This window comes from Epinephelus fuscoguttatus, linkage group LG8 (assembly GCF_011397635.1).
Source record: "Epinephelus fuscoguttatus linkage group LG8, E.fuscoguttatus.final_Chr_v1".
Lineage (NCBI taxonomy): Eukaryota > Metazoa > Chordata > Actinopteri > Perciformes > Serranidae > Epinephelus > Epinephelus fuscoguttatus.
In genome coordinates, this window is record NC_064759.1 from 16,415,428 (window position 1) to 16,427,496 (window position 12,069).

A 12,069-nucleotide genomic window follows, 5' to 3' on the forward strand; every position below is an offset into this window, starting at 1 on the left:
ATCCTTCTATCCCAGACCTGATGTGTGAATATATTAGTTCTGGTTTTATTTTAGCTTCTTTAGACACATTGTGTTGATGCATGATGATGTTTGTCAAATGCTACTTTTTCTTACAATTGCAAGTCAGTTGAGCCCGATGTATAATTGGGTACCTAACACTTTTGATAAGTGTTGCTCAACAGAAATGACTAATTTTCAACATAGGTGAATGTGGCTCGACACCTTGCTTTCATGTCGCACACCAGGAGAATTTTGTAATGTCATCAACACCATCATGTTTTGTCACACAATGTGATAGGGTAGTCTCAGCGAGCCTCTCTGACACATCTACTGGAGTTTTGTGTTTCCTGGCGTGAGCACCACAGGGCCGGATCTTGTTGAGCAGATCATCAAAACTGTTGGCAGACATTCGAAAATACAGAGGAGTATCTCTGTATCCGTGTCCAACATTTGATAGACTAAAACATGTTGAGTCTTAAGCTTCCTTGGTTGGTTTAATGGATGCACTAACCACCTCCTTTCCATACGCTCCAGTTTTCTTATCAGTAGAAATAAGTTTAAAATCTCTTCTCTTGAGTTATCTCACAGATTTCGTCAAGCCCACCCATTATCAAAATGCTTTCCACCACCGTGGACCACCGTCGTCTCGTCACACTTCTGATGTTTGTTGCATAGTGTAAATACACGTTGCTCCTATTGCAAAGAATTCACAAAATATGCTGTCTTGTTGCCGTCTTTGATGTGTTGTTCTTCCATACTGGTTGGTGTTCTTTCTTTGACATTTAATGTCAGACTAGAACACTTGTACGGGTGGCACAGGGGCGAGTGGTTAGCACTGTTTCCTCACAGCAAGAGGGTTCCTGGTGTGAGATCGCAGTGGGGAGTTAGAACCCTTCTGTGTGGCATTTGCATGTTCTCCCTGTGTCAGTGTGGGTTTTCTCTGGGTACTCCAGCTTCCTCCCACAATCCAAAGACATGCAGGTTAATTGGTGACTCTGACTTGGCTGTGGGTGTGAATGGTTGTCTGTCTCTATGTGTCAGCCCTGTGATGGTCTGGCGACCTGTCCAAGGTGTACCCCGCATCTTGCCTAGTGTCAGCTGGGATAGCTCCAGCCTCCCTGCGACCCCCAACAGGATGAGCGGTTATGGAAAATGAATAAATGAATAGAACACTTGTAGACATATGGTGCCCCGCAAGGTCTGGAAGAATTGCATCCCTGCTACCTATGGCACTGGAGAAAAACAAGCACCATTACGACTTGGTACCAAAGTATCAGTTCTTGTGACACCTCCAATGAGCGTGTTGCACAGTGGCAGGCTGCCAGTGATTAACTAGCCAATGGGATACGGGATTCACATGCACACGCAGCCAGACTGGCTTTCCACAATAAAGAATAGAGAAGATTTGATCACATTCTCTGTTCAGGACGCCATCAGTCCACTATATCTGTTCACAGCAAATAGTGGTTTGATGCGATATTAACAATCTGAATGTCACATACAGAGCCTTTAACGACAACCTAATTGTCTAAGATCATGAATGCACCTCGTCTAGCTGGTAATCAGGGCAGGTAAATATGCTAGAAATACTTTTTTAACTGGGCTTAAACTTGAATTTGAGCCCTATGTTTCCGCTGTCCCTCCTTTACTGACAAGACCATAATTTCTAACTGTCGCCCTTTTCTTCACTTCACCTTTAATTACCCCAGGGTCTTATTGACGTGGAGAAGGAAGTGGCCAAGCTGATGGCAAAGAAAGGTGACTTGGAGAAACAGATGGAGAAACTGACAGAGAAGATGGCAAAGAGTGACTACAAAGAGAAAGTGCCAGTGAAGGTGCAGGAGCAGGATGCAGAGAAGGTGAGAAAAAGAAATCAACTCACAGGGTTTCTCTGGGTGTGAGACATGTGAATTTGTGATAAATAATTACTTCCTTTTCTCCACAGCTAAGGCAGAGCCAAACCGAGCTCGAAAAAGTAAAAGAAGCCATGGACAACTTCAAGAAAATGATGTGACTATCCCCTTAGCATTATGTAAATCAAGATTTATTTCCACGTTTTTCTTGTCGGTGTATTAATTTTCATATTCATTTTCCAAGTTGATTGTAGTACGGAGGGAATTAAATAAAGCTCTTATGACAGACAATTGTCTTCAGCAGCGTATTGTTCCGAGGCAATCTATTAATCTCAGTCTCTTGAAAATCTGTGCAATTTGTTGAACACTTGTATCGAGTAATGAGCAAATGAATTCAGTCCCTTATGTCAAACATTTTATTCAGCATATTTAATAGGACATGTAAGAGCATCATTTTAGGATACAGCTTATTTTTCATAAAGATAGTGTCCACAGAAAAGAAATAAACCTGAAAAGCTTGAACACTTTGGCTGCATTTTTAAAGATTAAAACTCCTCTACTGTTAAGATTACTTTTATTATTTAAATTGTAGCGATGTGTTCCTACTAATAATTGCTTCTTTACAAATACAGCCAAAGAGGGAACAATGGAAGGAGTGAGAGATGGCTTGTGCATTTACATAAATGCATCCTTTTTATTTTTTTTGGAGACAAACACTAAAAGGAAAAATAAAAACTAACCTCAAATGAAAAGATGTACCATATTTTACAGGTTTGTGGGGGCAGGCAGGGGGTAGTACACCAGATCTTTCCAGTTGCCACCACAGCAACACTATACATGACAACGTATCTGTCGCGGGAAAAATCTGGAAAAAAATCACAGTAATACATTCACACCATGCCAGGAACACGCTCTGGACCACAGGCCATCCAAATCCTCTGCCGCACGTTCCCTCTCATCCAGCCATCCATCCATCTTTCTTTACAGTCTCCAGGGTGAGTGGAACTCAGAGGCGGGGAGAGGGGTGCAGTGCGTTGTTTCAAAGTTTCGCATGTACTTCCGCGCCTGGGAGAGAGAGAAAAGACAGCGGGGATGGAGGAGGAATGGAGAATGAGAGGTGTGGGAGGGCAATGAACAAAAAGTGCAGAACTTGATTATATTAGGTTCAGTCTTTCTGGCTCAGTGCCTTACAAATCTCTCCCATCTCTTAAGGGTTTACACGGGAGGTGAATAAAGCCTAATTCAGAAGGAATTACCGAGGGAGGAAAAGCATAGCATTAGCCGTAATTGATGGCACTGCTCTTGTTTGATGTTAAATGACTTCAATAAGCTGAGCGCGGTGAAATATATTACACCAGTCAACCTGAGAGCACAGGTGAGCTGGTTACTATGGCGACCAGAATAGTGTTCCTCAGTGGTAATGATGTCTGTGAATAGCTGTGATGTTTTCTTTTTTTTTTTTGAGTGCGAGAGAAGAGGGGAGGGAAGCCAAGCTTAAACAGGAAAATGGGGCTTATTGTAGTAAAGTAAATTAGACTTTGTATCTTGATTTAGAGCAGTATGATAAAGACAACAGGTGGCTGCCCTTTAAACGAGACAGAAGAAACAACTGTACACATGGAGATTGAGTGCACGGATAACAAAGATTTCCTCACCAAGAAAAGAGCCAGCTGCCGCCTTCCCTCCAGAGTCATGTCCTCACCTGGTAACATAGATACATAACAGAGTGTGTGAGGTCATGTAAGAGAAATGTGTATATAAGGGTAGTGCTGTGTGCAGTGTATTTGCCTAGTAAATTTGAGAGGACCCAGGGGCTTACCAACACTCCACGGAAACAAAACATCTCTGTCTGCCTGATACGACTGCAGCACAGACACACACCAGTCATCGTCCACCTCATAGCCACTGTACACAGATGCTGTACAGAAAGAGTGACGTACACATTTCTTCATCAGTTTAATACAGTAAGTTGAGTACAAATTTACAAAAAACTGCAGAGTTTAAAGGGTAAGTTCAATGGTTTCTAATGTGGACCCCATTTTCCAATGATTTACATCTAATAACCAAATGGGAAAAACCCCTTTTGTGAAAGAGTACCAGAAACAGCCCTTAAATCGCCATACACACCAGACTCCATTTAAATAAAGTGTCATTTTAGCGTGCATAGAGCCAGCATAGTTTTACATCTAAATGGGTGAATTAAGGGTTAATTTAACCCAAACCAGAGTTGGTAATTGTGGAAACAATGGAAACACAAACCAAGACAGTTTCTGTGAGTTTCATTTTGTTTTCTTTACCTTTGAGGGAAGTGTGTTTTACAATGATAAAATTACTGTTTATTTAAATGGAGTCTGGTGGGTTTGGCGAAAGTGATAAACAGCCAATTTGTGGCTTTAAAAAAAGGATTTAATTCTTTACCAAAAAGACTGATCTGTGCCGGAATCCTTTACATAAGTTGTCAGAAAACTTAATAATAATCTGAGCGAGCCAGTGGCAAAAACAAAGGCATTCTGTGGACACAAATTGAAAGTGCAAATGTGCCCAGAGTGTCCACACTGCAGCCTGTTATGCGGCTGCCAGCTGCAGCAGGCTTGCTCAGTACTGGACTGTTTTAAAAATTGTTGTTTTCCCCACTTAGACACTAAAATATGCAAAACAGGGTCCATGTTGGGGAAAAAAAAAGTACCCTTTAAAAGCCACTAAAAGTGTCAGACACAGTGAAATAGTGGTCACACATACCTTCTTCTAAGGGATTGGAGGATCCCAGCCATTGCCTGACAACTCTAATCCCTTCATCTGTCATTATTTTTGGATACCTATGCAGGGAAATGACATCAGCACTTTCCGAATCTATTGTGTCCAAATATAGTGACTGTATCCAACAATGAGAGTACTGAAATTAGGTGTTTGAAAATAAGAAGACCAACCTGAATTGTAGTAGTTTGAGCAGGAGGTCGTTGCCTCTGTTAGACATGACGTCCTCTGGACCCCTGTAATACACAGTGTACAACTTAATATGACTGTCAGTAGTCTTGTGATCACTGAGTAGGCAATTGAATGCTTTATCCTTCATCTGAATTAACCATCAAGGCACTTAACCCTCATCATACTGACAACTGCTGTTAGAAACGGTGGAGGATTCAAGTGCTGGGTAGTTCTCTTGTGTGACTGAGTGTTTACAATCATGTTCAACTATTATACAACTACTCTGTGGTGCTATCATGTCATACAGAAAATGATATGCCATTTACCATGCATCTACTGTATATATAGAATACTGATGTGCATAATCATGCCACAGTTAATAGGACAGTTCACCCTGAACTCACAAATACATAGTGCACACTTCCTTCTGTGCTGTGACATGATTGACAGGTGTAGTTTGGTAAAAAGAAAATAGTTCCTACATGAAACTGTTCACAACAAGGTCAGTGGATTATCTTGAGTAACTGGGTTATGATTCTGTAAAGAGACATTGCTGTTGACTTCTTCAGTGCATCTTTGGCACTTTGAGCACCACAAGCTGAGTGTCTTCTAGTTCCACTATGTTCTAGAGAAGGCAGACATCTCTATGGCCTTATCTCCCAACACTCGGCAACTCAAACCAAAACAATCAAGACTGATAAACAGCAATACAGGTGAGAGGGAAAATATATATTTTTTGATTTTGGGTTGAAATGCCCCTATAAATTAATAACAATGAATTGACCTTCCTAGCCAATCAAATGATGTCATGTCAAAATATTACTTCTTTAACTACTTGGCAAAATGTCACTGACTGCTTCATGACAAGAAAAATGTTTCCTATCAAAAAACAGAGAAGAAAAAAGCAGTTGTGCCTCAGTGGATGATGGGTTTCTTTTCATTATAGAGAACCTTTTTTGTGTCAGTCCAACATCAAGGGCAAAAAAAAAAAGAAGTTCTTTTTAACTGAACCGTTGTAGAGCACTCAAGCTTGTGCAAACCCACTGGGAAGCAAACCTGCTACACGATACACTAATACATTTTATGCTGGACTGTTGGAACTCACGTTGTGGTGATGATCTCATCTCTGGTTCTCCTAATCAGTAGCACTGGTCCCTGATATCTGCAGGAGGAAGAGAAATAGATGTGTTAGTCATCTGCCACATTGCTGTAAACTACACCAACAAAAAAAACAAAAGTCATTTTCACAATTACACTCCAATATGTTGCGTAATGCTCAATGATGTGGACTTTGACTTTTATGATTAGTGTCACTACAAATACACACTCACTTGAGAAGCTGCTCGGCGTTGTTGAGGTTCATGTATTGCCTAACTGTGTGTTGTACCAACGGCCCTGAGAGAGAACCAAAATGTTTCATTTGCAAAAACAAAGCTCCCAACTGTAAACAATTTATAGAGTGTATAATCCTGACTCACTCCAGCTGTCAGGCATGACCTTGAGGGCTAGCGGCAGGAGGTCATCAAAGGAGGCATCCAACACTACCGATTGGATCTCTGGATATGACATCACTGCCCAGCTGGCTAAGAAAGGACATGGAGAGATAAAGGGACAAAATGAGGAGCAGGGGATAAGCAGAACCATGAACGAAGGACTAAATAAGATAAGATAAGATAAGATAAGATAAGATACACCTTTATTGATCCCATAATTGAGAAATTCCAGTGTTACAGCAGTCAAGGAGAAAGTCAGATTAAAGATTTCAAATTTAAACTTAAAAAACTTAAATAACTAGGCATGCAAATAAGTACAAAAAATACAAGAGACAGTGATAAATAACAATAACAATACTAATAACAATAATACTAATAATAAAAATAATAGGAAGTGGATAATAATGAGCAGCAGTGAATGAAAATGACCAGTGGATAAGGTGCAAGTGATTGTATGTGCAAAAACAGCAGACTGCTGTGGTGTCCATACAGTGTCCATAGTGTCTATAAAGTGTCCATGGTGCAGTTTACTGTGAGCAGTGCTGGTTATGTAGCCTGACAGCAGCAGGCAGGAAGGACCTGCGATAGCATTCCTTCACACACTTTGGGTGAATCAGTCTATCGCTCAAGGAGCTCTCCAGACCTTTTATCTCCTCCTGCAGAGGATGGGAGTCATTAGTCCTCAGGGATGACAGCTTGGCTGTCATCCTCCTTTCTCCCACCACCTGCACAGAGTCCAGAGAGCATCCCAGGACAGAGCTGGCCTTCTTGATCAGCTTGTCCAGTCTCTTCCTATCTGCAGCCGAGACGCTGCTGCCCCAGCAGACCACTCCGTAAAAGATGGCTGATGCCACCACAGTGTCAAAGAAGGTCTTCAGGAGCGCCCCCTGCACTCCAAAAGACCTGAGCCGCCTCAGCAGGTAGAGTCTGCTTTGGCCTTTCCTGTACAGTGCTGTTATGTGACACATATAACACAATTTACATTTATAGCATAGTGCCCATTAATCATATACTGTTCTGGTCTTTGTGTACCTGTGAATCCTCCTATGGACCAGGCATAGACGACAATGTCAGTGAGCTGGAAGCCCAGTTTGTGCATTGCAAACTGGATCACTACATCCATGGCATTGGCTTCATTCTGGGGGAATGGAACTCCCTGGCAGAAAAAATATAAGTGAAGCAACATCCATGCATTATCAAACATCACAGTAGCACTCAAACCACCTATGAAACAATGTACTAATGAAGACTTAACAGATATTTTCCACAGTTAATATCAACCAAGGGAGTGTACTTGGCCTCTTGTGCAATGTGTCAAACTGAAACCAGAATTTCAACATGCCATTGTTTCCCATTGTATTAAGACTATGAGAACCACAGGCATACACTGTAAGCTAATTTTAGTTTATGGCTATAGAACCAAATCTGAAAACACTGCTTACCGTACTTCCTCCAAAGCCAGGGTGGTTCCAGCCCAGTACAGAGTAGCCACCTACAGTGCACATAAACACAAGATTTAAGTACAGCATGATACTTGAAACACAACAATATCACACTAATATAAATTCTGTGCATTGACATTATAAAATATCTTATCACTCTTGTGTAGTGGCAGATTTCTCACCCTCCAGTGGAGTGTTCATGCAACCTACTTCATAGAAGCCTGCGTTCCCCTCACAGCAGATGACCTGTGGCAGAATTCAGACAATTCAAGAGACTGATGTGACACAAGTTTTGTGGGACCCTGGAACAAGCCTAAGGACAATAACACAGCAAATCACTGCAGACACTAACCAGAGTCTGGCCATTCTGTCCGCTGTCTCTCCTTCGATCCACAAACATTGTGTCGATCTCGTTGCCATCGCAGGCCACAAGCTTATTCCTCTGGCCTTCAAACTGTGACAAAATGGAGTCAATTTGACAGAGAATGATGATCAGCGTTTATTAAAGCGAGTATAGACGGTTAGAGAATGGGTGTGTGTTGTTTTTTTATCCCTACCTCTTCTATTAACCTAGCCTGGCCTTGCTGGAGCATGGGCCTCATGGCTTTCTGCAGTAAACCTACAGAGCCGGGGTACAGCATCCTCCTCCCAAATGAGTGGGCAATAAGAAAACTGGAGAGGGGAAAAAACAGAGATGATGACTCTGTATACCACTGGGCAAATACTTTATATTTTCCTGAAATAAAAAGGGTGAATTATGGTGAAATATGATGGAACCTTCTATAAAGCAGACATTATCTATCCCCTTACTGTGATAATTGTACCAAATCTGCAGTGTCGTCTTGGAGTCACGCACAGTCTTAATTTTTGGATCATGCTACATAAACCGCATTTACCTGATGATGTGGCATGGTAGAGTGCGCACAGAATTGAGGACGTTGTCTGCTGCTCCTCTTAGTCTGGGCTCGGGCTTTAGCAGTGAAACACCAGCCTTGGATAGTTTTCTGTCACACACAGAGTCAAAGGCTTATAATGAAACAGATGAGCCACAAAGCATTTGACATTCAGTGGGCGCATTTATCCAATGTTCTTCACAGTGCTGTGAGTGCATGTATTCATAATGAACTGACCCTGAATGGAATAGAACTGCAGCAAACACACGGCCATTTCAAATGGCAATATTATATAAAAGCAAAAACGTACGGATTGCTGACTTCCGTCCAGCTGAAATCTGAAGGCCAGTACGAGAAGTCAAAGTCGTAGCACCTCAGTTTTTTCTGGAAAAAAAAGTAATTCCTTGAATTCAGTTTTGATGCATTAAGGACACCTACAAACACATTTGTAATTATTCTTTTGTAACTTTATTCCCCAAAAGATGGAGAACACCGACAGCAAATCCTGATAAACGGTGATTGTATGGAGTTGCCATGATCTTACCTTGTTTGATGGTGTGTGATTCTTCTTGGTTTCTTCAAGAACGGAGATAAACTGTAGATACTCAGAGTTTTTCCATCTCCCCCACCCTGGAAGAGAAAAGGAAAGATGGAAGGGAGGCAGAAAGAAAACACAAACACAGAGAGATATAGGCTAAACAGTACACATAAAACACAAACAGCATTTTGCTGCAAAGCCTCAAGGGTGCATTTAGTATGCTTTGTGGGTATAGACCTTGTGCAACAAGCTCAATGTTAATGAAATCTTTTTGGCATGCAGAATATGCAGCATATGTTGTGATATGTAAAAGATGAACGAATAGAATGAGTCATCGCATGCCAGTCAGTTGAAATCTGGTGCCCCACCTCTAAGACAGGCCACTCCTAGAAGACACACCAGTACTGTTCCCACATACTGACTCACTGGAACCAGCTTGCTGCTGCAGATGTAACCTAAAAATACACAAAGAAGTGATGACACAGACATCCAAATGAACCCCCTCTCATTCCCTGCTAAACCTGAGCCTCATTAACGGGCACCAATACAAAGATTCACAGTCTGACAACTACCCTACAACCATATGCATAAATCAATATCAGAAGCTCAATTACACACTGCAGAGTAGCACACAACCTCAAGCAATTAATTTCTATTGCGGCACAGTCTCACTGGATGATTCAGTTGATTAACTTTATATTAATCCCACTTGTAGGAGAACAGAGAACATCCCCCCAGTGGCAGTTTTTCTTCCTTAATGGAAGGAGAAATGTCATACAGAATATAAAAAAAACCCATTTTGTGACATTCATCACTGCCAAAAACTCTAAAAAAAGACTCCTACTGAAACACATCCAGTTCAGATTTTAATATAAACTCCAAGTATAGCATAAAGCAATAAGACATATGGGAAAAAAAATACAATTTGCTATTTTTCCAAAGCTGGGACTGTTTACATGCAAGTAAGCCTAGGTGACGAGGAAGAAATGATTATCATGATACTAATATGGATATTTTCTGATACTTTGGTTCTATATTAAAAGTTTACACAGTGATGTTTATATACCTTCACAGATCAATAGAACAAAAATGACAGATATGCACACCCGCTTACTTTCACCATTTTCAGTCAGACATCCCTCAATCTAACCTAACAGAGATAATGGCAACCAGGCATGAGAGCGTTGTTTGGAAGCATTTCAACAAAATAAATGTGCAAGCTATGTAGCATTAAATTTGCATCTCACTGTGTTCAATTTAGTAATCAATAATAATTTAATGCTTGTACTTGAATATAAAATTTACTTAAAATGCCCATCCCTAATAAAACTAATAATAAAACCTTTTTTCACTGTTATACATTTGCTGCAAGTTCTTTATATCTATCAAACATAAATGTTATAGCTACACCTTGCTCAGCATTTTTGACTATAGAATTTTGTAGAGATAACATAACATCCTGATTTTATTTCACTGAAATTCAATAAATGATAATTCTAAATTGTCACCCAGTGCTTGTCAGGATTACCTCCTTTTGCACAACCATGTCTGTCCCTTTTTGTGACATGAACTGTTTTGATTATATGTCACAACTATGGCTAATATCAATGATTATTTTCATGTTCAATTATGTGGCAATGGTTTTCTCAATTAATTGCTGAGATGACAGCTTCAAATGTCTTGTTTTGTCCAACCAACAGTCCAAAAGTCAGACATATTCAATTTGCGAAAAAATATTAAGTAGAGAAAAGCAGCACATTCTGGAACCAGAGCTTGTTTTTTTTTATTCCTTAATAACTGACATATTAATTTGTTGCGCATTAGTTTGCAGTTGGTCAACTAAAGGACTAATAGCTCTAATAATTTCAGCTGTGGTCATGAAAGCAGTAATGAGCAGAGAACAAACCTTGTGTTCCCCACCAAACATGATTCAATCAACCTACCTTTCCTGTACAGATAGCAGAGAAGAAGAGGAGAACTGTAGTAGGACAGGGACCACAGTGCTGAAGCCTGGAAGGAGAAAACAAACTTTACTTAACAGCACTTCTAAATCTTTTTCACACAGTATTATTAATCATACAACCATACTGACCCAACCGAGGATGCTGTCAGTGTGTTTCTCCAGAGTCCTGGGTTGGTAGTTCCATCCCTGCTGTGAGAGAGACTGCTGTTCATAACATGAGCACTGTTGCTAACATCTGACTTTCAGGTTGCTAATGTAAGCTAGCTAGTAGCACTGATTGACTGTGGGCGTTTAAAGAGACAAGGTGATAGATATTCCAATTACACACTGTCTGTATAGTGTCTCTGTTTAAGTAAAGTCATATGTTCATTGGTGTTATTCGTTAACTGTTCAGCTTCTGTCTTTTTTCCTCCCGTTTTGGCAAAGTTTCCTTTCACCTGCTTGCACTTAGCGTTAGCATTACATTACCAGGTTAATGTCATTGAGGAATAACGTTACAGTTAAAGAAGCGTAAGTTTGACTGTCTGTTGCCGTGGCGGTGAGACAGAAATGAAATGCACATGAAAAGACAGGCGTATTGATGTGCGGCTGTCATTTCATTCATTTACAAACTGTCAGCCCCGGCGGCTGTGCGGTGACAGCAGGGTTTCAAAAACATACACATGACACTTCCGGGGGCGCAGCCGGAGCTACATCAATGCTAAAAGATTAAATACTGCTCGGTTTTCGCAGTCGGCTGTTCTCAAACAAATGCAAAACATTGTGGATAACCCTACCCTTCTCCCGGCCCTGCCTTCAGGTCGAGACTGGTCCGTTGAACGGTGAATTCGTTGTAAATGGGGCCCTAAAATACAGCGAAGCAACATCCAGCCGGCCATTCTTCCACTGCAAGGACTACGGAAGCCTGCGCTGACCAGAAATCTCAAAGGCGAAAGCGCCCAGAAATGGGTTGAAAGAATGTA

General features: G+C 41.0%; 2 protein-coding genes across 3 annotated transcripts in view; one reads left to right on the forward strand and one right to left on the reverse strand.

Moving 5' to 3' along the window:
• vars1 (valyl-tRNA synthetase 1) overlaps nt 1-2,144 on the forward strand; it is a 17,213-nt gene extending 15,069 nt beyond the window's left edge. The window contains exons 28-29 of the mRNA XM_049583571.1: nt 1,710-1,859; nt 1,946-2,144. Of these exons, the coding sequence (XP_049439528.1) occupies nt 1,710-1,859; nt 1,946-2,014 (219 nt within the window). The 3' untranslated portion in view covers nt 2,015-2,144. The remainder of the gene's footprint in view (nt 1-1,709; nt 1,860-1,945) is intronic.
• A 111-nt stretch (nt 2,145-2,255) lies between these two features.
• abhd16a (abhydrolase domain containing 16A, phospholipase) lies at nt 2,256-12,015 on the reverse strand. 2 transcript variants are annotated; one of them, XM_049583645.1, is made up of 20 exons: nt 11,884-12,015; nt 11,237-11,293; nt 11,088-11,154; nt 9,513-9,599; nt 9,151-9,236; nt 8,917-8,990; nt 8,610-8,717; nt 8,271-8,385; nt 8,066-8,167; nt 7,896-7,959; nt 7,714-7,763; nt 7,304-7,427; nt 6,257-6,361; nt 6,110-6,173; nt 5,884-5,940; nt 4,781-4,843; nt 4,593-4,669; nt 3,673-3,771; nt 3,509-3,555; nt 2,256-2,918 (listed from the first exon to the last, which is right to left on the reverse strand). In XM_049583645.1, the coding sequence occupies exons 1-20, from the start codon at nt 11,983-11,985 to the stop codon at nt 2,835-2,837; spliced, it is 1,632 nt and encodes a 543-aa protein (XP_049439602.1). In that variant the 5' UTR covers nt 11,986-12,015; the 3' UTR covers nt 2,256-2,834. The 2 variants fall into 2 exon arrangements, with proteins under 2 accessions (XP_049439602.1, XP_049439600.1); XM_049583643.1 differs by having other exon boundaries at nt 11,237-11,296.
• Between the last annotated feature and the right edge of the window lie 54 nt (nt 12,016-12,069).